The sequence below is a fragment of the Protopterus annectens genome, chromosome 7.part0, assembly GCF_019279795.1.
Source record: "Protopterus annectens isolate FY-2018-M chromosome 7.part0, PAN1.0, whole genome shotgun sequence".
In the NCBI taxonomy this organism is placed as follows: Eukaryota; Metazoa; Chordata; order Ceratodontiformes; family Protopteridae; genus Protopterus; species Protopterus annectens.
Genome location: NC_056739.1, coordinates 515,170,303 through 515,193,284, shown reverse-complemented (window position 1 = coordinate 515,193,284; position 22,982 = coordinate 515,170,303). Strand labels below are relative to the sequence as shown.

Here is a 22,982-nt window from a genome sequence, read left to right as displayed (position 1 = left end):
TATTCCAAGGAACATGGCAAATATGCAACTAATACTTCCCTTTGCATACCACAAACAAGGAGAATAAAATGATACCCCAGATCAGTCTTGATCTAGTACTTATACCCTTGGTTTTACAGAATCCCATTCTAGGATTTGTAAAGAGGGGGATTTGTTGGCATACAGATCAAACTGAATGCAATCCAGGCCTTCCATTCTCCCTTAAGACTTTCCCGTCAGCAGACTTCAAGGTTTCATTCAAAATCATTTTTTTTTCACCAGGGAAAGTAACTAGTTAGCCAACACTTCCCCATCTCATACAATGCAGGATTTCAAAGTTACCCAGGTGGGGGGCTTTGCCCTCCACATCCCCCTAACTATGCACTACTGTGGGTAAAAGGGCAGACAGGGAAGGATTGACCATACAGTTACTTTCCCATTCACTGAATAAACATTCAATGGATAGGGTTCAATGATTAGCTGTTTGATGCAAATGTTATTCGACAGTTAAACATACACCTGTGGGGAGCAGTATCAGAAGGTGTAACACTAATGTCTGTAGGACCCTGTAGACAGAGGAACATGGAAATGTCAATGTGATTTTGGCTGCTATCAATAATTTGAACTACATGACTCACCTCAGGTCCTCTACAACCATACACATGCAATACTACAATGATACAGTGCATAAACAAGGGAGTACCAGACCATACTCTACAAATTGGATATGAGGACCTGGGTGGTAGCAATTAAACTCAACCTCACTCTACAGGCTGCATAAATTCTGTCAGCTCAAGACACTGCAGACAAGCTCAGCAAGACCAGGATAAAATCTTCATGCTCGGGTTTTCCAAGGTCTGATCCACCTGTGGAAACACAGAGAGATCAGTTTGCTTCCTTCAGAATAGATAACTGCAGAAAAACTGCAACAGGACTCCTTGCATCCAGGTTTGGAAGGCAAAATGCTTTTTCATTGCCATAGACAGCAATGTTGCTGTATGCTTTTCTATCCTTTCCACTGATTACCAGAGTTCTAAAAATCGACCGGGACGCCCTAAAAATTGTGGTGGTGACTCCCTTCTGGTCAATGTAATAGTGGTTCTTCCTTTTCTTGAATCAGGCAAAAAACAAGTACCACAAGCTTCCCCACAAACTGGATTTACACACACGAGACTGGGCAAGTTTGATGCACTATTATCTGGAAACTGTTCAACTAAATTCATGTACGATACAACTTTAATATCTTTGTGGCACCTTTTTTATGAGGAGCAGGTACTGAATGTGCCAAAAAATAGCTACAAGGAAATCATATATGGGTAAGTGCTAAAGATTTTTCTAATTGGTGCCACTGAAGGAACCAGGATCCTCTGCATACCTGCATGCATCTAGTTCTTGATTTGTGACAGCAACTTTCAATTAATTGTTTGAGTCTTTCTGCTTATTAGCCCTCAGTACCCATGCTTATAATAATGCCCAAATAAAACAAGTTTTGAAAGGGGTCTTGCATATCTGCCACCTAGAAAAGAGGTGGCTGCTCCCTTGGATCTCTTTTTTTTGTTGGAAAAGCTTAATCTATCTCCATATGAACCTGTTTAAGAGGCTGAATTGAGGTTTTAATATGGAAGACACTTATTTTTCTCCTATCTACAAATAGAGCATGAGAGTTACACGCACTTGTTTTCACAAAGACAAGGTTTCTTTGAGTGCAAATCCTACCTTTATGCCCAAGACTGTCAGAGTTTACTTTAAGCCAAATTATTCTACATCTCCCACTCATCTTCCTTGATCCAAAGGATGAGGAAGAAATGATTCTTTACTCTCAAGGATGTTTGCTGGCAGCTCAGATACAAAACTTACCTTATAGGAAAGCAGAACAGCTTTTGGTCTCCTAGGAGTGTAACAGAAAAGAACAACCAGTGCAAAGTTGACTATTGCTAGTTGGTTGTCTCCTGCTATTACTTTTTGTTATGTTCACCACCAAAAGCCAATTCCAGGCAGGGTTACAGCTCACTCAACAATAGCATTAGTACTTTTCTATGGCTTTCTGCAAAGGGGTGCACTCTAGAAATACTTGACAGACAGCTACTTAATTTGCCGTACAAACCTTTACAAAACAATACAAACTGAATTTTTTTCTAGATCCACAGCAGACTTTGCCAGGACCACACCTATGTCTTGCTGAGCTCGTCTGCAATAAGGTTTTGATCTGACAATTTATACAGGCACTGGACTCTTCCCTTTTTTCTTATTAATGTCTAACCTACGGGAATCTACACATACAGCTTAGGCTACTGAAAATGTGACACATTTATGAACTTACTACAGTTTAAGTAAATGCCCACAAAAGCAAATGCAAGAAGTCATACTGTGTTGCCAGGATGTTGTCATTTCCCCCTTTTGTGTACAGTTTTTGTTATTTTTCTCTCTGTTTAATAGCGTAAAAAAAAAAAGCTTTTATGGCTTCACCTGCCTCTTATAAGGAGCACCTGCATGCTCCTAACATGTGAAGTATATTGGAGACACACAATCCTTTGTGAAACTGGGAACGGGGCTAAACCCATACAGTTTAAGGCTACTGCAAAAGTGACCCATTAAAACATTTACCTTTACAGTAAAGTTGTCATAAACAACTTTACTTTTCTACCATGTAAATTAAATTAATTCCACCTTGACTACTGAAATAGCAGCCTCCTTTGTTGTTGGACATACAAATGTAGCAATTGTAACTCTGGAACTATAGCTACTATTACTTCTCAACTATCCTAAATCAAAAGGTTACATAAATCTTTTGTTTTACAGCAGGAATCTCAAATTCAAATGGCAACAAGGGTTACGTAAAAACAGTACACTCAAATGAAGGCCAGTCTCTCCAACAAAGATGCAGAGAAGTAGTATTCCTCACCACAATAATGCTGGTTTTAAGAGCTGCTTGGGGTCTGAAGTACATGAGTTTGAGACCTCATTTTACGGTGTTTGGTTTTATCAGTAGCACAATTAGCTTGCTCATCTGCAGCTATAGAACTACAGCTATGAACTTAAAATACAGTAATTGTTTTGCTCATATGTGCATGCACAGGCAAAAAAAAAAAAAACAAACAGTATATTCAGAAAACAGTCAAAAGTTTTATTACAGAAGAAATACTACAATGGTCAAACAGTAGGTGCAACAGTACACCATCCTACAAAACAGAATACAACAGACTGCAGCAATTAAGTTGGTAACAGGCAGATGATAAATTACAAAGAAATGTGAGCTTTTCCTTAAACATTTAGGCAACAAAGATGAGTGGTCTACTGCTTTGCTACATTTAAACCATTTTCACAAAGTAGCTGCCCAAAAGTGTATTGCACTGGCAGTCTTCAAGAATAAACTGGAAAATGCATTGCACAAACCTCATTAGGAGGAAAATTAGCTTTCTGCTATTCCTTTCGTTGTACCTGCCACAGCTAGAAAGCAAGGTTGGGAATATCCAGTGAAACTGAAAACATTTTCCCTTTAAAACAAACAGTGCACACACACATTTTCCCTACATTTGCCGTGAGATTTAGTTTCACTGCATTGTGCACTACTGCTGTTTTTCACTGCACATAATTCCTTCTGTTCAGTGCATATGGTGATAACCAGTCAAAAAATACATTTTATGTCCTTTTTAGGTTTATGATTATGTCATGTAAACATGTAAACCATGTGCAGTATAACAGACCTTCATACAGAAGATGCAAAGGGGTGCAAAACTTCTTTTGAACAGCCTAAAGAAATGATATCCCAAGTATTTAAAAAAATAAGCTAAAATCTATCACAGTATTATGCATCAGAAAACCCAGCTGAACAAGAGTGAAAACTCAATAATATCTCAGAAAGCTCCACCAGCCAGTGAGGCCATCATGTCTCTATTCTCTTATTTCACAACTATTCACATTTTTGTAGTATCCATAGTCAATACATTTTCTCATGTTATTTTAAAAATATACTAAAATGTACAAAAATAGCAAGAAAAGTAGAATATAATTCATAGAAATACAAACACTACAACTACTGCATTTTAGCATGTCATTTTAAGTGGAATTAATTCACTTTACTTTTTTCTCTTAAACCGCTACTTAAGTGCACAGATTACTAAAATGTTTAACTATAAAACATAAACCACCTTTTACCTTAGATATTCAACTGTATATTTACAACCACTATGCATAAAAAATCTAATTAGTTCCAATCAATCAAAATTAATACATTCAAAGACAGTCATAAAAGTGTGCAATAAAATATTTCTTTGATTTTCTTACATAGTTTAACACATTTAAAGTCATCTGATAATTCTACAAACATTTGCATTCTACGATAGACAGAAAATGGCCTAATGGCTATTGTATGAAGATTGACAGAGGAATACCTTTTGAAAAAAATGAATTTTTCCAGTGATCAGGCACCACAATGTAACCAAAAAAGAATATTATCGAATGTACTGAAAACATTTTGGATAACCAAAATATGAAATTTCTGTCCTTACTCTTAACAGAATTTTTAGAATCCTCAAACTTTGTACTTAATAGTACGTTGGCCAAGACATTCAGAAGTAGTGAGTGCTACACTTCTCTGAACAGAAAATGGCGAAGATCAAATAAATGTTTACATCAAGCATCGGGTTGCCATATTTATCTGACTTTTTACTGCCAAGGCCAAAAAACATACATTTTAATATTTGCTTACATAATGCAGTTATAATAGAAAAGATTAAATTTGGTAGATGTTACACTTTTAAGGCTATATCTCAGACCACTGATCCTGCTTCTTAAAAGGCCTTGTGTTCTGGATCCCTTTAAAACCAGCCTGCATGTACTCTGCTTTAAAATTAAGAACTGTCAAAATGTTTTAATCTGTAAACAGTAGGCCTGCCGTCTACTGCCATGTCACAAATGAGCCACCAGATGGCAATAAAGAAACATTTTTTTTCTTTTGTGACATCACAGTATTTCAGCAAACCTCATTTGCTACTGCTGTGAAGGACAAAATGCATACAGCATCTCAGCCCTATCCATACCATAAATGACTTAGCCATACCTCTCAACAGTCCAGATTTTTGGAGAATAACCATATTTTTGTCTCATGTTTTTGGTCTGTTCCTCATAAAACTTGTGGTTTTCTGGCAAATCACTGATGACTGAAGCCAGTAAATAATGAAAACAAAAGACACAAACAATTTGAATGTCAGAAGTCATAACTTTCAGAAAAGACCAGCTTAAAACAAATCATGTAAATTTAGCAACTAAGTTTAAAAGAGCAATATTTAAAATATGTCCCTATTTTTGGGCCTTTATTCCCCCCCATTTTAAGCTTTGACCAGATTTCTTGCACTAAGAAGATGGCAAGTATGAACCCACCTATGTTTCATACCTCCTTATGAAGGCTGAGGACAACAATGGCAGTCAAAACTGACATCTAGCAGATTTAAATATATACTCCTTCAACCACTATCAACAAGAGCAATAACACAGTTTGGGGCATTTTTTTTAAATAAGGGAAACAGCTTAAAACAATATCAAAATCCAGAAGTGGCATGCACCACAAATTTACAGATATGAAGAGACACAACTGGAGAATACAACAGAATACTAAGATGAGATGAAGGAAAAAATATATAAACATTAAAATAATGTGGAACAGCAACTTCCTCTCCTTGTATTTTGTCAGCAAACACTATGTGCTAACACATTCTTTTACTGATTCTTCAATACAGTAATACATAGACACCAAGAAATTGAAACAAACCCCAAAGAATACATAACAGCAAATGGAGCATTTTAAACACCTTCAAAGAGAAAAACATAACCGATAAAAAAATCTAACATTTTAGTAGCTCTTCAACATCGATCTTCTAATGTACTTACAAAACATAAGGACCAATACCTACATGGTCAGAGTACTGCAAATGCAAAAACATATGGTAATATAGCACTGAAATTAACCAAAGTTCTTACGGAACATGCAGAAAATGCATAGCCATGAAAAACTGGAAGTGGGAAGAACCCATGTAAAGCCTCTTCTGTGTCAGATAAGAGGCACCTGTTAATTGACAGTCCTGCTAACAACATTTGCAAAAAGTTAGCTAAAAAGTACATTTTATATTGCTTCCTCTGCCCAATCACTCCTAACAAAAACATGCTATCCTCCTAGTTTTGGCATCACTGGTAAATCATCACCAGTAATAAAGGGCACTATTTTACCATTTAATTTCTGAATATAATGGCTAATGTTGTTTTTCTTTTGACTTTTCCCAGTTACGGGTTGCCACAGCGGAACTCTGGTCCGCTAATAATTGACAGTCGATTTTTATGGTGCCGAGGTGCCAGCCCGATGCCACTCGACTGAGGGGAGAACATGCAGACTCCACACAGAAGGCAGCCGAGAATCGAACAGGAGAACCTCCTGCTGTGAGGCGACAACGCTACCGCTGCACCACCGCGGCACTAATATATAAGGGCTAATAAAAAACTTATTTTGTACTGTTTATACAGACATTTTGTAATGTTTATACAGACATTAACTTTATCTCTTCTTACCAAAATTAATGAAGAGTACACCTTTACAGCCTTCATGGACACAGGCAGTCTTTAGATGCTTGTCCACTCATGTTATAGCCTAGAACGTAGACTTGTCAGATATATTTGGGTTGCATGGATAGGGCCCTGTAATCATTAGCCTAGTATACACCTATGGACTATTTCACACAAAATTTCTAAAGTATTTCTTCTTCACTGGTGTGGTGTGCCTTACAGAACTGAAATTTTTCATAATTACTTCATAAAATCAACCAAAATTTCTAAGCAAGTGTTATCCCATCCATATACAATCTTTATGCTTCAGCTAGACAAGCACGCATTCTTCTTTTACATCCAGTCCCCAAAGTGGCAAGCTACAACTCCCTATTAATGAACTCACACTGCTGTTTCCCTTTAAATTAAAACAAAGGAAAACATTTTGATGTACAAAATGGAAATGTCTTCCCCTGCAGTATCTTCCCAGTTCCTAAGTTAACACAGCTGCGATTCCATAACACCACATATCAGGTTCCTTTTGCATGCACTGAATAGCTTTATGATGGCAAATGCAAAGAGAATAAAGATGTCAGTGAATTCATTTTTAACACCCATAGCCCTTTCTCCTGCACTAAAAAAAAGAGATATTACTGCTGCTGCTACAATGGAACTCAGTCAGTACACTAACTCTGGGTATCAGGATACTCTAAAGGGTGCATAATGCTTAGTAGCGCAACTCTCAACTGTACTGACTTCCATAGAATATCCAGATTTTGGCTTCATATTTTTGGTCAGTTCCTCAAAATCTGTGGTTTTCTGGCAAATCACTGAGGACTGAAGTCACTAAATAACGACAAACATTTGAGTTTCAGATGTCATATCCTTCAGAAAATGCACAAAAACACATATTCTAATTCTAACAACTTTACAAAAGCATTATTTAAAATCTGTCCCTACTGCTGAGCAACCTCCCCCCAATTATTTTAGGCTTTGATTTTTTTTTTTGTTTTGTGATGTTGGAGAGATGCGCAGCAGTACAGCAGTAAGAAAAAAACTTCTTAAAAAGGAAAGTTATCTTTACATAACTCAACCTGTCTTGAAACACTGTAGGGAAAATAATAGAATGCACTCCTTTATGTAATAGTAGCCGATCTTGTCCTTTTTTCTTGTCCTTTTCAAAATTAAAAATAAAATATTAATTCATGATGTTCTCATATGGTCCAATATGGTCCAAATAAGTACATTCATCATAAAAGTACACTTGGTTGGGGTTCATAAACCAAAGAATAAAAAATGAGATTTGAAAAAATTTTACGATTCCTTTTTACAGTTATTCTAACTGTATCAGCACACAGTGCATTGTGTACATAGAGATAAGTTCACTGCAAAAAAAATTTACTTGCACCTTCAAATTTTGTAAAAATTTTTTTATTACTTACTTTTACTACAAATTTAATTTTAAGCAAACAAATTAACTTTTGATGGAAATCAGGAAATTTGACACAAAAAATAAAACAAAAATAAATAAAAAAAAAAATATAAAAAAAAATCAGAAGTCCTATAAATCTTGTCTCCTTTGGTTAAATCCTCTTTTAAATGGTAAAAAATAAATTGCTAGAATTACTTCTTAAATGGAAGGAATTACCAAAAAGAAGATTAGAAACAAGAACAAAAAAAAATTAACAAGGGTCTACACAACCACAAAAGAGGTCCACAAAAAACAAGAAAAACAACCACAAAACAACCAGAGACAGCAGCACAGCAACTGAAAATTCACGAAACACTAACACAGACACTTCACTACACTAAGTCACAGTTTTACTATACTGGTAATAGTTAATAGGCTTATTAGGTTTATTATGAAAAAGGAATCCAAACAGAAAAAAGAAGAAAATAAAAGAAATATCGGTAAATCGGTCTTAGAATGACTTTTCTTTTGATTAACCTGAAAATACGGTATATGGCATAGTGACTAGTGCTGGTGAGCAGACTGTATATAAGCGCTAGTTTAAGTGCGAGGGACACAACCAGTCTGGGACAATTTGAAGTCTGTTACTATTCTGCCAGTATGAAGATTTTATTAATTAGTTTTTATTAATGTATGATACTGAAATTGAATGATTACTCTCATTGGTATTTTACCTGAGGCAATTAAGGTTTTGCAACATGACACACACACATTACTATCAGATTTATATTTTTTTTCTAATGACTATGTACCTCTTTCATCTTCATCTAAACTTTAAATAATTTGGATTTGAATAATAGCTTACCACTACTACTACTTAAATAAAAAAGAAGAAACATATTATAAAAAAAAACCAAAAAATTAAATAGGGGAAATAAAAGATACTACTGTTAACTTAAGTATTAATGCACAACAACACATATACCATTTAAAAGCAATCATTTTGTAGATTCAGATGTGATCAGTCCAAAAAAGAACCCAACACTTCTTAAAAGTATGTGTACTTAATCCAGATGACAAAATAAAAATTAACACTGGACCAACCAACACTCATTTTTTGTGGCACATCTCAGTCTGGGTACGTGATTTATATGTTAACTTAAAATGAAAAAGTGTCAAGAACAAAGTCTGAGAATAAAGAGCAAGAGGGTTACAGTACACTAAACATACATTCTATAGCAGTACTCAAACAGGTTGGAACCATAACATCAAAAACATACACAGAACAACATCTTCAAAGCAAGCTATAACTTATTGCAAAGGCTGAAATTTTACTATTCATGGGAATATTACCTGTTTAAAAAGTTATTTAGTGACAAAATATTGCATGTCACTGTCACATTCTTCTCACCTATGATTAGTAATCTTGCCATGAGGCCTTCTACCATCTGAAAATTTTAATGAATTTAGCGATCAAAATATTACCCAAATAAAGCACTACATGACTCATTCACCAGCATAAAATAGCACACAGCATTATTCATCTGTTGTGCCCTTCGCACCGAACAACTCTGCGATGTGGAATATCTAAAGCTTCCGCTCATCTGAGTGAAAATACTAACTGTGGCTTAATGCCCTTTCAGTTGTCGTTACCACTAACTGGCCAGTTGCATTCCACTATACTGATATTAGTGTAACTAGCTAAATGCAATTCAACCGTATATGGTTCAATGCATTTAACAGCTTGTGGCAAATTACATTTATGGTGCCATTTCTTTCTGCCATAATATACATCAGTTGCTTATAACATGCAAGGTTTTCTGGTTACCTAAAACAATTGATTTAAAACTATACCGCCAAGATAAGATACATTTCAGTAGTGCATGATTAAATGAGTGCATAAAATAATGCCTTCATTATAGATTAAATATATTTATTTATTACTTTTTAAACAATGCTAGGCTAGCTAAATAAACATAACGATATGTAGTGAACAATTAAAAGTAGATGATCATTTAGTTTTCAAGGACTATATCAATGAGCCACATGAACCACATTTATACACAAAGATTGAGTGGGACTTTAATGAGGTGGTTTGGAGCTTTACTTGCAATGTTTAGCTGCCCTGATGGCAGTTATATTAAGTAGGAGAGCAGAGGCACAATCCACAGTAAATTATTTTGGACAGGCTTTACTTCCTTTCCTTCCCAAAACAGATATATATTTTTTTCTTTTTGGAAGCTCATTCATTGTACTTGACAGAAAACTTTTGATGAGACGGTCTTTGAAATGATGACCCTAATGGTAAATGAATCAAAATAATACAAGGAGCATTGAGAAGGTGCCTGTGCATATACAGATATAAAAGCTATGTCAATGTGAAACAGTACATTTAAATTAAAAAAAAAAAAAAAAAAAAAAAAAAAATCAGAAAATATTAAACCTTTAAAGAACTTTGCATATATTTGTAAGATAACCATATGGGAGAAACTAAGTTTTCGATATGTGCCATTAATATGCTAGGATGTTGCTTTGCTCACTGTGCCGATCAAGGCTGGGGAATGTGTAGATTAGAGGCATGCATCTGCCAATTCTCTTGCCCTTGATGGTTTTGCAGTAGTTGATAGAGCTGTTTCAACTGACTGACAATGTTGTCTTTAATGTCCGGTGTAGAAATCTGAAGTCGCACACTACCGCTGTCAAAGGATCGTGTGAAATCTCCTGAAAACATTTCATACATCCTCCGAGCAACTGCAGGAACCACCTAACAACAAAAACAGTAATATATTAGTGTCTGATTAATTCATGTAAGGTTAATATTTGCTTTCCTTGGATACAGGAAACATTACCAAAGAGGCAGCCCCCCATTGTTAATGGGGCATAAAAATGTGATCCTGCTTTGTATTTATATATCACTACTTGCAGATTCAGGAAACAATTATGCTTTTGTTCACCATCTTCTTTGTCAAACTGTTTATTAAACAGCATGGATTATCTTATTCAAATTCATCAATCAGAAAGCTTAAAAGAAAGGGTCAGCTGTAGAATTACTATCGCAAAATAAACGGCTAACCCTAAACAAGCATTCTCGTGCATCAAATGCTGGTCAGCTATTTCAAACAGCATAAACTACATATATTTTTTTCTTTTCTTCTTAACTCAAATTTCATATTAAGTCAGTAAATTTCCAACACTTTTATTTACTTTTGAAATGACAGATGATACCAGATGTGAAAACAGAACTGCATTTTGTTCATACACTTTTTGCAAGAAAAAAAATAAAAATTTAAATTTCTCCTACCTAAGCTGCTTAAAAATGAGTCACAGGAACAGACTTTTGTAATTCTTTTCTGTTATATCTCAGTACCTCAACTTCAGGCCATCCTTCTGCAGGACACTATTAAATAAGCTAAAATATGAAAAATCAAAACAAATGTACACCAATGTAAAAAAAAAATATATATATATATTTTTAGGAAAATCAAAAGCACTACAATCATTGCACAATATCATTAATATACGACTATGACATAGGGCACACCGCGAAACAACTGCTCTGGCTGTGGTTTTCACCAGGGGTTCATCCTCATAACCACTTTCCAAAATTCCTGAGTACATCACATTAGCAATCCTTTCCATGACCAAATAACCATTCAGTCCTGGAAGATGCAGAATTTACCACATGACTAATGTGGTTTACCCATTAGCTGTAGCATAGCTATGTTAGGGTGAGGGGCAACTTCCCAAGGCACAAAGTGTTGGGGGGCATGACTCTCCATCCATCATCCTGGTAAGTCTTTAGTCCAACATCAACTTTTAGAAGTGGGTAATGTATTTGCAGTCAAACCTGACCATGTGGGGTTTAAACTGTAGCAACTGCTTGCCACACTGTAGCAACAGTTTGCTACACTTTAAAAATAAAAGGAAATAACCAAAGTGTTGTAGCTGTCTCTGCAAGCAGTCTGAATCTTTAGCAGCTTTTTGCTACAATTTAAAAGAAGAAATGATTAAGCAGGTCACTTGAGATGACAAGGTGGGATATAATTTGAGTAACCAGCAGAAAGTGTTGGTTGAGCTAGCCACACTTCTGCCCATGAGGGTAAATTTTATTAGGAACTGACTAATCCTGCACTCCCATCAGTGGCTGAACAGTGATCATTAGCTTATACACTGGAGTTATATTTCTAATTTTTTTAAATAGCTACATTATTTATAACTGACCTTTTTCTAAATCCATGTATGTCTGCATTCTGCAGACACAAGTGTAAACAGACGTGGTGTGTGGAAACATTTGTTTTAATTAAAAAATGTGTTTTATTTTTCTTAACTGCCCTTTTAACTGAGGGGTTGAGAGTATCCCTTTAGAAATCTACACTCAAACTAGATGTACTGTCTACTGCTAAAGACTTTTAATAGGACCGGCTACCTTTTTTTTTTTTTTATAAAGATGGCACATTAGTCTACTCTTTAATTAGGCCTCCATATTCACTTGGTCACTATCGTCTATACAGAGCAAAGGCAATGGACATCAAATTGTTCCTCTTTCCTAGCAGCCAACTTTGCAGTTTAAGCAAGTTTAGCAAGAGGACCCCAGCTGTATGTTAAACAAGTCAGATAAGTAGCTACTCTGTGGTGGAAAGTGGTTGTAACACCCCCCTCAAATGACTAATTCTTGGATCGTAGGACTGCTTACTCAATGACTGTCCATTTACTTTGACCATTATATTATACCATAAACCAGACACCACCTACCCTCAGTTCGTTGGCGTCTGTATTCAGTAAATGAAAACACAGAAACAAAACCTCTTTACTTTGTGTTGCCAGACTAATTGTTGAACATCACCTATAAACCGATCATTTTCTGCTACAAATGGACTCTGTGGAGTGCAGAAATACAAGGATACATAGAGATATATATGCTAGTTACTATACGGTATTAGTGTCCTCAGTCGTTAATAGTATAGCTTGCATTCCAACTTCCTTAGTGTTCAGCTTACATTAAGACTAGGTTTTGTACTTCTAATAAGGCTTTGTTTTATTAAATTTATGGACTCCAAAGATAACTCTGCATAAAAGTGTGTACAAAATGTTTAAAGCACCTATAAAACAAACCACAAATGACTTTAAAAATCTTTAGGCTTTTAAACTTGGGTACCAAACAAATACCAAAATGGTTCAGACAGCTAATAGCTGAAAGGATGTGATTCAATCTTCTGAAAGAGCAACAAACCATGAAGGAGGACTGGAAGAAGAACAAGACACCAACAGGAAGGACTGGAAGAACAGGACATTCAGCATTTTTGGACACTTGAGACCTAAACATGGAGGAGAGAAAGCCATGCTGGAACTTCCCACCGGAACTTAAAGGAGTTGAAACAAGACAATAAGAAGGAGCAGCATACCAAACTAACTGAAGTAAAATCAAAGCTAAACTATAATAAGGGACTATAAATACTGGCGGTGGTTGGATTTTGCTTTTTTATAACAAACTTGGTTCTGAAGTAGTCCACATAATGTAATGTGGACAAACTCACTTAACCTTTTGTAATGTGTTTATTTTAAATGGTGACAACATTTATATTGGATTTATTGACAGCTTATCAGTTTTTGGATAGCATGTGTGCAACTTAGGGGACTTTCCATATGCTTGTAACTGCTTGTTTGGCTAGTTTTCCATTTTTGATTTTAACTTAATCATTTTTTAGATATTAAGTTTCCACTGCTAATGATTCTGTTGCTTCTCATGTTCCATATCACATGCCAACATTATCGACAAGCTAAGTGCACTTCAAATGGATCTTTACGCAGTTAGATGGACAGCTAACTGACTGAGGGGAGACCCCACACTGACGGTGTCATGGGTTTCTGCAGTCAGCATGAAAGTAACCAGTGAAGTTCCACAGTGGTCCATGCTGCAGCCTCTGCTAATCAGCACATACTTTTTCTGATCTCAAAACCAAAAAATGGGGGAGCTCTGGTTAACTAACTTTGCAAACGATTTCAAAATGGCTGTTACACTTCTGTCTCCTTCTGAAATGCAGGAATCACAAAGTGAACTTGTATCATGGAAACAGCTGGTATTCTAAAAACTGGCCACACAAACCCTCGACCCAACTTATACGCTAGAAAACACCCCACTCCAAAATAAAGACTTGATGAAAGACCCTGGAACATGGACAGACAATACACTCTCCTTTGATCATCATTCTTCAACAGCAGTCAGGAAATTCTGGCATGGCTGATTGGACCTTCAGAAAATACCATTAACAAAGTCACCTTTATCCCTCTGTATTCTATACTGGGTCAGGCCTGTCATTGAATACAATGCCCCTTTTGAGGATTAACATATCGAGCAGTTGGAGAAATTCCAAAGCTTACTGATAAAAAGAGATGATGGGCATAAACGACCTGAGATCCTGAGCTACCAAGAGAGGCTGGAGAGCTTTCTCCCTGTCTTAAGTGTCCTATAGACTCCTTGGGGGTGTGATCTTTACCTTGCCTTCTGGGCCATAAGCAATCAAGTCTTTTATTTTTCCACAAATCAAACATTCCAGTGAACACCAGAACCAGATATCTGAACCTGCTTCAGCAAATAAAATCATTGTGGAGACAGTTTTGGAGAGTAATAACTACCCTTTCCTGGAACAAACTTCCTATCCAGTCAAACAATTTGAAAAAACGTTTTACATTAAAAATGATAGCAAGCCAATAATACCAACTTCTCTAAATGATCAGCCTTGTTAGGAGCATCAACTTCTTAAACATTCACTGCCTGCATAACTTTGAGACTCAAATGTACGAAGCATTAAGGGTATGACAAAAATATTACATAGCTGTTAAATGAAAACTATATAAGCTGTGTGATGGCCCCTCTTTACCCCAGGTCAGTAATCAAGGAGCCGCAATTCTCACTACCAACACTGGTGAGAGGCAGTCACTAAAAACAGGAATAGATTTATAGAGTACTTCAAATGCAGCCCTCTGCATCAATACAATTTTCCCCAATAGCACACAAGGGAACATGTACCAGTGGGACTGGATTCTCTGTCTCTCCAGATCCCAAACAAAACCCACCTTGGAGGACTGTGTCCCAGTTCCACGTATCTGGCACACACACTTGAATATCGGATTCTCACACACACACACACACACACACACACACACACACACACACACACACACACGCACACACACACACACACACACACACACACACACACACACACACACACACACACACACACACACCATGGAAAGACTGACAGGTTCACCAGCTGCGTTCCCCTCTCTCAAGATTGTAGGGTAGCTGCCGCCAGCCAAATACTCTAAGGCTCTTACAAGGGGTAATCAGTTATACTGTGTTAAATTAATACTGATGTGAATGGAAGAGTGTGACGAAAACAGTTAAGACTTTTCGGAGTAGCCACAGTGTGAATAAAATAAGCACAGGTACTCTCAAGATATTAAAAGTATTCACTAAAAGACCATTCACAATGAAAATGTATAAAAATATTTAATAATGGACAATAAAAAATTGAAAACAGGAAAATTCTTAATATTTAGTTACAACAAACAGAATTTTAATTCACAGGAAATATAAAATAACACAGTTGGATAGAATCTCACATGCAGAAAGAACTACTAAACTAATCTCACGGTACTTTTCCTAACCAAACTAATGAGAAACTGTCCCTAGTTAACTCACTTAATATTGCAAGCAAGATGCACTGCTGAGATGCTTGCTTCCACAAGGCAAGATGACATAGTCCACACACACTGAAGTGTACAATTAAAAACTACTGTACAACTGAACTGTGATAACACAGATCGTTTATATATCAGATTCCAAAGAAAAACAAAAACTGCTGCTGCCAAAGTTCCGTCTTTTAGCTGGTTATAGAATTACAAGGTTCCTATCAGCATTTTGAATGTTGAAAAAAGTACAGTTTTGTACCTACCATAAATGTAGATGTTCGAAGATCCACATTGCTGCAGTCCTTACTTATGGGTAGTCCGCTGTCCTCGGTCGGCCCGAATACCAAAGTATTAGGCTGACGTCGGTCATGGGCGCCTAGATCTGACATCAGAGCGTCAGGGTATAAAGGCGCATGACCGACGTCATATCCTCAGTCTTTTCTTGCCCCAGATGTCAGAAGGCCAAACCAGAAAGGCCACAGCCAAAAACAGAATACCTCCCAAAAACATGCCCAACAACAACCATCACCTAAAGCATAGCACCAAGTCAAACTACAGTGGGGAAGGAGGGAGGGTAAATTGGACTGCAGCAATGTGGATCTTCGAGCATCTACATTTATGGTAAGTACAAAACTGTACTATGTTCTTCATCTCACATTGCTGCAGTCATTACTTATGGGTAGAATCCCAAAGCAATGGGAAAGGGAGGATGGTAAAAATCATAAAGCATTAGGGGCCGCTAAAATGCCCTGTAAAATTGCAGTGGCAAATCCAGCCCTAGACTTAGAATAAAGAGGAAGGTGGTAATGTTTAGAAAAGGTATGCACTGAACTCCAAGTAGCTGCCTCCAAAATGTCTTTTGTAGCTACCCCTTAGAAAGGCCGAGAAGTAGCAGTAGCCCTAGTGGAATGAGGCCTGATTCCAGCAGGAATCTCCTTACCATGATGGGAGTAACAGAAAGAAATACAAAACCCAATCCATTTAGAAATAGTTTGTTTTGAAACAGGTTTACCCTGTGAACCCAAAGCAAAAGAAACAAACAATTGCTGAGCCTGTCTGAACTCCTTGGTTCTGCTCAAATAATAACGCAACTGCCTGTGAATATCCAAAGTATGCAAAATTTTCTCCCTTTATTTTGGGGTTTGCATAAAAAGTAGGCAAATGAATAGTTTGATTTAAGGCCACACTAGAAACCACTTTAGGCATAAAGGAAGGATTAGTACAAAGATACCCTATCCTTATGAAAAATCAGGAAAGGCTCCACTGCCATGAGGGCCTGTAATTCAGAAACCCTTCTTGCAGAGGTAATGGCCAACAAAAAGCAGTTTTCCATGACAAATACTTTAACTCGGCAGTAGCTGCAGGCTCAAAAGGTTGTAGAGTAAGTTTTTCCAACACAAAATTGAGATCCCAAGCAGGAGTAGGAGCTCTACGTGGGGTCTTATATTCTTTGCCCTCTAAGAAATTGCTTAAACCAAGGATGAGAGAATAAAGGAGGGTCACAATCATAGTGAGCAGAAATGGCTGCAGCATGAACCTTTATTGAGGAGAAAGACAAACCCTTGTCCAATAGCTCAGTAAGATATTGAAGAGCAACACTTAAATCAGGTTTGGAGACATCAAGGTCCTTTCCTTTGCTCCAAAGAAAAAATCTCCTCCATTTATCAGCGTAAACTTTCCTGGTACTAGGCCTCCTGGCCTCCAAAATAACATTCAAAACTTGTTGTGGAAGCTGAGACCCTCCCGAGTCTAAAACAGAATATGCCAGGCTGTTAGATGCAGAGACTGAATCTTGACATTGAGGAAGTGAGTGTCCTCTTGTGACAAAAGGTGCGGAATCAAAGGCAGAGGCCATGGAGGTTCTCGCATAAACTCCTCAGTAGTGGGTACCAGTGTTGTCGAGGCCAATCCGGTGCTATCAAAATCATGGTTGGCTTGTCTTGTCTGGCCTTCAAAAGTACCTTGGGAAGAAGAGGCAGAGGTGGAAAGGCATATACATGCAGATTGTTCCAACTGAATGATAGAGCGCCCACCTTCCAAGCTGTGTGATGAAACATTTTGTGCAAAACTTTGGCAACTGGTAATTTAGTGGAGAAGCGAACAGATCTATGTCTGGAGTTCCCCATAACACTGTCAACTGTTGAAATACATGAGGATCCAATTTCCACTCGTGAGGATCCACTATTTGTCTGCTCAATACATCTGCTAAGGAGTTCTGTGCTCCTGGTAGAAACCTTGCCTGAAGATTGAGGTGTAGATTGAGAGCAGTTTCCCACAGAATCATCGCTTGCCTGCAAAGAGGGTAAGAATGGGTTCCCCTGCTTGTTGATGTACCACATGACAGTAGTGTTGTCTGTTTGAATCAACACCTGCCCTGGGTGAAGTAAATCTTTGAAAGCCATCAATGCAAACTGGACTGCTAACATTTCCTTCAAGTTGATATGCAAATGTTGGAGTTTGACAGGCCATGTGTTTTGCACCCATTTTCCATTGAGGTGTGCTCCCAAGCCTTGTCCGAGGCATCTGTCGTTAGAATCTGACTCGCCTCTGGCCGGGTCACAGAGAGTCCCTTGTTTAGGTGACATTCCTGAGCCCACCACAAAACTCCTTCTGAATGCAAGGTATTATCTGAATGACAGTGTCTAGATCTTGGCAGTGCGTCCACACATTTTTGAGATACCATTGAAGCTTCCTCATATGCAATTTGGCATTGGGAAGCACCAGAATACAAGATGCCATGAACCCCAAGGCTTGAAGGACTGTCCTTGCAGTCAGCCTGGACCATAGAGACATTTGCTGGAAATAAAGAGAAAGGCTTCTTTGTTTGTCCGGGGTCAAAAAGGCCATCTGGGAAGCTGTATTCAGTCTCACACCCAGAAAGCACATGTCCTGAGAGGGTACTAGACTGGACTTTGTTTCATTCACAGAATACCCTAGGCATCTTAACACTGCCATCACATACTGTAGATGATGTAGAAGTTCGTCCTTTTCTTGTGCAATAATCAGGCAGTCGTCCAAATAAGGATAAATCTGTATTCCTCTTAGTCTGAAAAATGCTATCACTGGAGCCAGAACCTTTGTGAACACTCTGGGCAGTAGATAAGCCAAAGGGCAATGCAGAGAACTGATAATGTAAATTTCCAGCCCGAAACGCAGGTACCTCCTGCAACTGGGCCTGATAGGAACATGAAGGTAAGCCTCTTTGAGATCCAGAGTAACCATCCAGTGATCTTTTCCCAACAGAGGTAAAAGTTGTTGTAAAGTCAGCATCTTGAACTTTGGAATGTCCAGGTAAGTGTTGAGGATAGATAAATCCAAAATTGGTCTCCACGTGTTCCCTTTCTTTGGAACTAGAAACAGGCGAGAATAAAATCCTAGGCCCACTTCTGACAGAGGAACTGGCTGTATAGCTCCTATTCGAAGAAGTAAAAAAATTTGTCTGTGAGCCTCTATCCTTTGCCGAGGAGGGACGTCTGGCATGCCTTTGAAAGGAGGCAAGGTGCGGAAATAGAACTTGTAACCTCGGTTTATAATGTCCAATACCCATTTGTCCTGGGTGACTAAATGCCAATTTTGCTTGAAAAGAGCCAACTTTCCTCCCAAAGGAGCTGCCAGGCAAGAAGAATCTGGCAGCTGAAAATGCAGGTCATTGGGCCTGTTTACGAAAGGACTGGCCCCTGCCCTCACCAGCAGATTGAGCAAGCGAACTCCATTGTCTCGGCCTGAAGGTACTCTGAGCTCTGCCCCTACCACGCCTAGATCTACCCCTAGACTGAGAATCAGAAGAAGGGTACGTCCACCCCTTAGTAGGCCAATTTCTACTAAACTTTGGAGGTTGTACTTGCAAAAAATCTTTAACAGTCTGCATAGACTTAGCCTTGTCTTCCATTTTCTTTAAGACAGACTCCACAGGAGGACCAAACAAAACTTCAGACTGTAAAGGGGCATCCAGAATTCTAGACTTAACATGCTCAGACAAATTCTGATCCTTAAGCCAGGCGTGCCTCAATAACTGAACCAGTGGCCGCCACCCTAGAAGAAGCCTGTAAAGCATCAAAACCACATTGCAAAGAGTGCTTACCCACCTGTTCAGAAACATGCACTAAATCCTGCAATTCTTTACACTCTATGCCCTCTGCCAAAGCATCCACTTTAGATCTTAGCTGAGAAAGGAGTAAATTCTGATACTTCAACATATGAAACTGGCAGTTCAAAGCTCTCATTGCTAAAGTAGAAGAGGTATACACCTTCTTACCCCATCTATCCAAAGCTCTAGCTTCCTTATCCAGAGGAACCGGATTCTTAACAACAGAGGCTCTAACACCCTTAGGCCCCTGACTAATAGTTTCTGGGTCCGCCCTAGGACTCTTATACAGATATTTATGAGCCTCAGGCACCCTGAAAAATCCTCTGGAGGAGAAGCAGAAGGAGTGGAATCCTCTGCATCAGAATCAGAATAAGGAGGGAAATCTTGAATGTCTTCAGCAGAAGACTCTGAATCATCTGAGGCCTGCTCCAAACTTTCCAACTCTGGCTCCATCCTGGGCCTCTTATCAGGATGTTCGAAGATCCACATTGCTGCAGTCATAACCTGTGGGTAGTCCGCTGTCCTCGGTCGGCCCGAATACCAAAGTATTAGGCTGGCGTCGGTCATGGCTCAGATCTGACGCCAGTGCGTCATGGTATTAAAGCGCATGACCGACGTCATATCCTCAGTCTTTTCTTGCCCCAGATGTCAGAAGGCCCTAAAAAGAAAGGCCACAGCCAAAAATAGAAAACCACCAAAACCATGTACAAACAACATCTACGACCCAAACCATACAACCACTCCAAACTACAGAGGGAAGGAGGAGGGGTTGACTGCAGCAATGTGGATCTTCAACATCTACATTTATGGTAGGTACAAAACTGTACTATGTTCTTCATCTCACATTGCTGCAGTCATAACCTGTGGGTAGAATCCCAAAGCAAGTGTAAGGGGAGGTTGGCAAAATCATAAAGCATTGGGAGCTGCTAATATGCCCTGTAAGACTGCAGTGGCAAACCCAGCCCTAGATTTGGAATAAAGAGGGAGATGGTAATGTTTAGAAAATGTGTGCACTGAACTCCAAGTAGCTGCTTCCAAAATATCTTTAGTAGCTACACCCTTTAAAAAAGCAGTAGAAGTGGCAGTAGCCCTAGTGGAATGAGGTCTGATTCCAGCCGGAATCTCCTTACCATGATGAGAATAACAAAAAGCAATACAATGGCCAATCCACTTAGAAATAGTTTGTTTTGAAACAGGTTTTCCCTGAGAGCCCAAAGCAAAAGAAACAAATAACTGTTGAGACTGTCTGAACCCTTTAGTCCTGCTCAAATAATAACGCAACTGCCTGTGAATATCCAAAGTGTGCAAAATTTTCTCCCTTTATTTTGGGGATCAGCATAAAAAGTAGGCAAATGAATAGATTGGTTCAAGGCCACATTTGAAACCACTTTAGGCATAAAAGTAGGGTTAGTACGCAGAGATACCCTATCCTTATGAAAAATCAGGAAGGGTTCAACTGCCATTAGAGCCTGTAATTCAGATACCCTTCTAGCAGATGTAATGGCCAACAAAAAAGCAGTCTTCCAAGACAAAAACTTTAACTCAGACGTAGCTGCAGGTTCAAAAGGAGGTAAAGTAAGTTTTTCCAACACAAAATTGAGATCCCAGGAAGGAGTAGGAGCTCTACGCGGGGGTCTTATGTTCTTTGACCCTCTAAAGAATTGCTTAAACAAAGGATGAGAATAATGGTGGGTCACAGTCATAGTGAGCAGAAATGGCTGCAGCATGAACTTTTACAGAGGAGAAAGACAAACCCTTGTCTAATAATTCTGTAAGATATTGAAGAGAAACACTCAAATCAGGCCTGGAAACATCAAAGCTCTTTGCTTTGCTCCAAATAAAAAATCTCCTCCATTTATCAGCATAAACTTTCCTTGTACTAGGCCTTCTGGCCTCCAAAATAACATTCAAAACTTGTTGAGGAAGCTGACCTCCAGGTTCTAGAACAGAATATGCCAGGCTGTTAGATGCAGGGACTGAATCCTGACATTGAGGAAATGATTGCCTGCCTGAAACAAAAGGTGTGGAATTGAAGGCAAAGAGGCTCCCGTACTAAACTCCTCAGCAGAGGGTACCAGTGCTGTCGAGGCCAATCCGGAGCTATTAGAATCATGGAGGGCTTGTCTTGTCTAACCTTCAAGAGCACCTTGGGAAGGAGAGGCAGAGGAGGAAAGGCATAAACGTGAAGATTGCTCCAACTGAATGATAGAGCATCCACTTTCCAAGCTGTTGGATGAAACATCTTTGTGCAAAACTTTGGCAACTGGAAATTTAGTGGAGAAGCGAACAGATCTATGTCTGGAGTCCCCCATATCACTGTCAACTGTCGAAATACATGAGGATCCAACTTCCACTTGTGGGGATCCACCATCTGTCTGCTCAAAACATCTGCTAAGGAGTTCTGTGCTCCTGGCAGAAACCTTGCCTGAAGAGTGAGGTGCAAACTGAGAGCAGTCTCCCACAAAATCATAGCTTGCCTGCAAAGAGGGTACGAATGTGTTCCCTCCTGCTTGTTGATGTACCACATGACAGTTGTGTTGTCTGTTTGAATCAACACTTGTCCTGGGTGAAGTAGATCCTTGAAAGCCATCAATGCAAATTGGACTGCTAACATCTCCTTCAAGTTGATATGTAAATGTTGAAGTCTGGCAGGCCACGTGTCTTGAACCCATTTTCCATTGAGGTGTGCTCCCCAAGCCTTGTCTGAGGCATCTGTCGTTAAGATCTGACTCGCCTCTGGTCGGGTCACAGAGTCCCTTGTTTAGGTGACATTCCTGGGCCCACCAAAAAATTCCTTTTGAATGCAAGGTATTATCTGAATGACAGTGTCCAGATCGTGGCAGTGTTGTGTCCATACATTTTAGAGATACCATTGTAACTTCCTCATATGCAGTTTGGCATTGGGAAGCACCAGAATACAAGATGCCATGAACCCCAAGGCTTGAAGGACTGTCCTTGCAGTCAGCCTGGACCGTAGAGACAATTGTTGGAAGTAAAGTGTAAGGTTCCTTTGCTTGTCCAGGGTCAAAAAAGCCATCTGGGAAGCTGTATTCAGTCTTACACCCAGAAAGCACATTTCCTGAGAGGGTACTAGACTGGACTTTGTTTCGTTCACAGAATACCCTAGGCACCTTAACACTGCCATAACATACTGTAGATGGTGTAGTAGCTTGTTTTTGTCTTGAGCAAGAATAAGGCAATCGTCCAAATAAGGATAAATTTGTATTCCTCTTAACCTTAAGAAGGCCATCACCGGAGCCAGAACCTTTGTGAACACCC

At 38.7% G+C, this 22,982-nt stretch overlaps 1 protein-coding gene across 2 annotated transcripts in view; it reads right to left on the bottom strand.

Annotated features, from left to right (window-relative positions):
* Positions 1-8,867: 8,867 nt before the first annotated feature.
* The window catches only part of IRF6 (interferon regulatory factor 6), a 484,284-nt gene continuing 470,169 nt past the window's right edge, over positions 8,868-22,982 (bottom strand). For both annotated transcript variants that reach the window (XM_044077119.1, XM_044077120.1), the window contains exon 8: positions 8,868-10,685. In XM_044077119.1, coding sequence (XP_043933054.1) covers positions 10,470-10,685 — 216 coding nt within the window. In that variant the 3' untranslated portion in view covers positions 8,868-10,469. The remainder of the gene's footprint in view (positions 10,686-22,982) is intronic.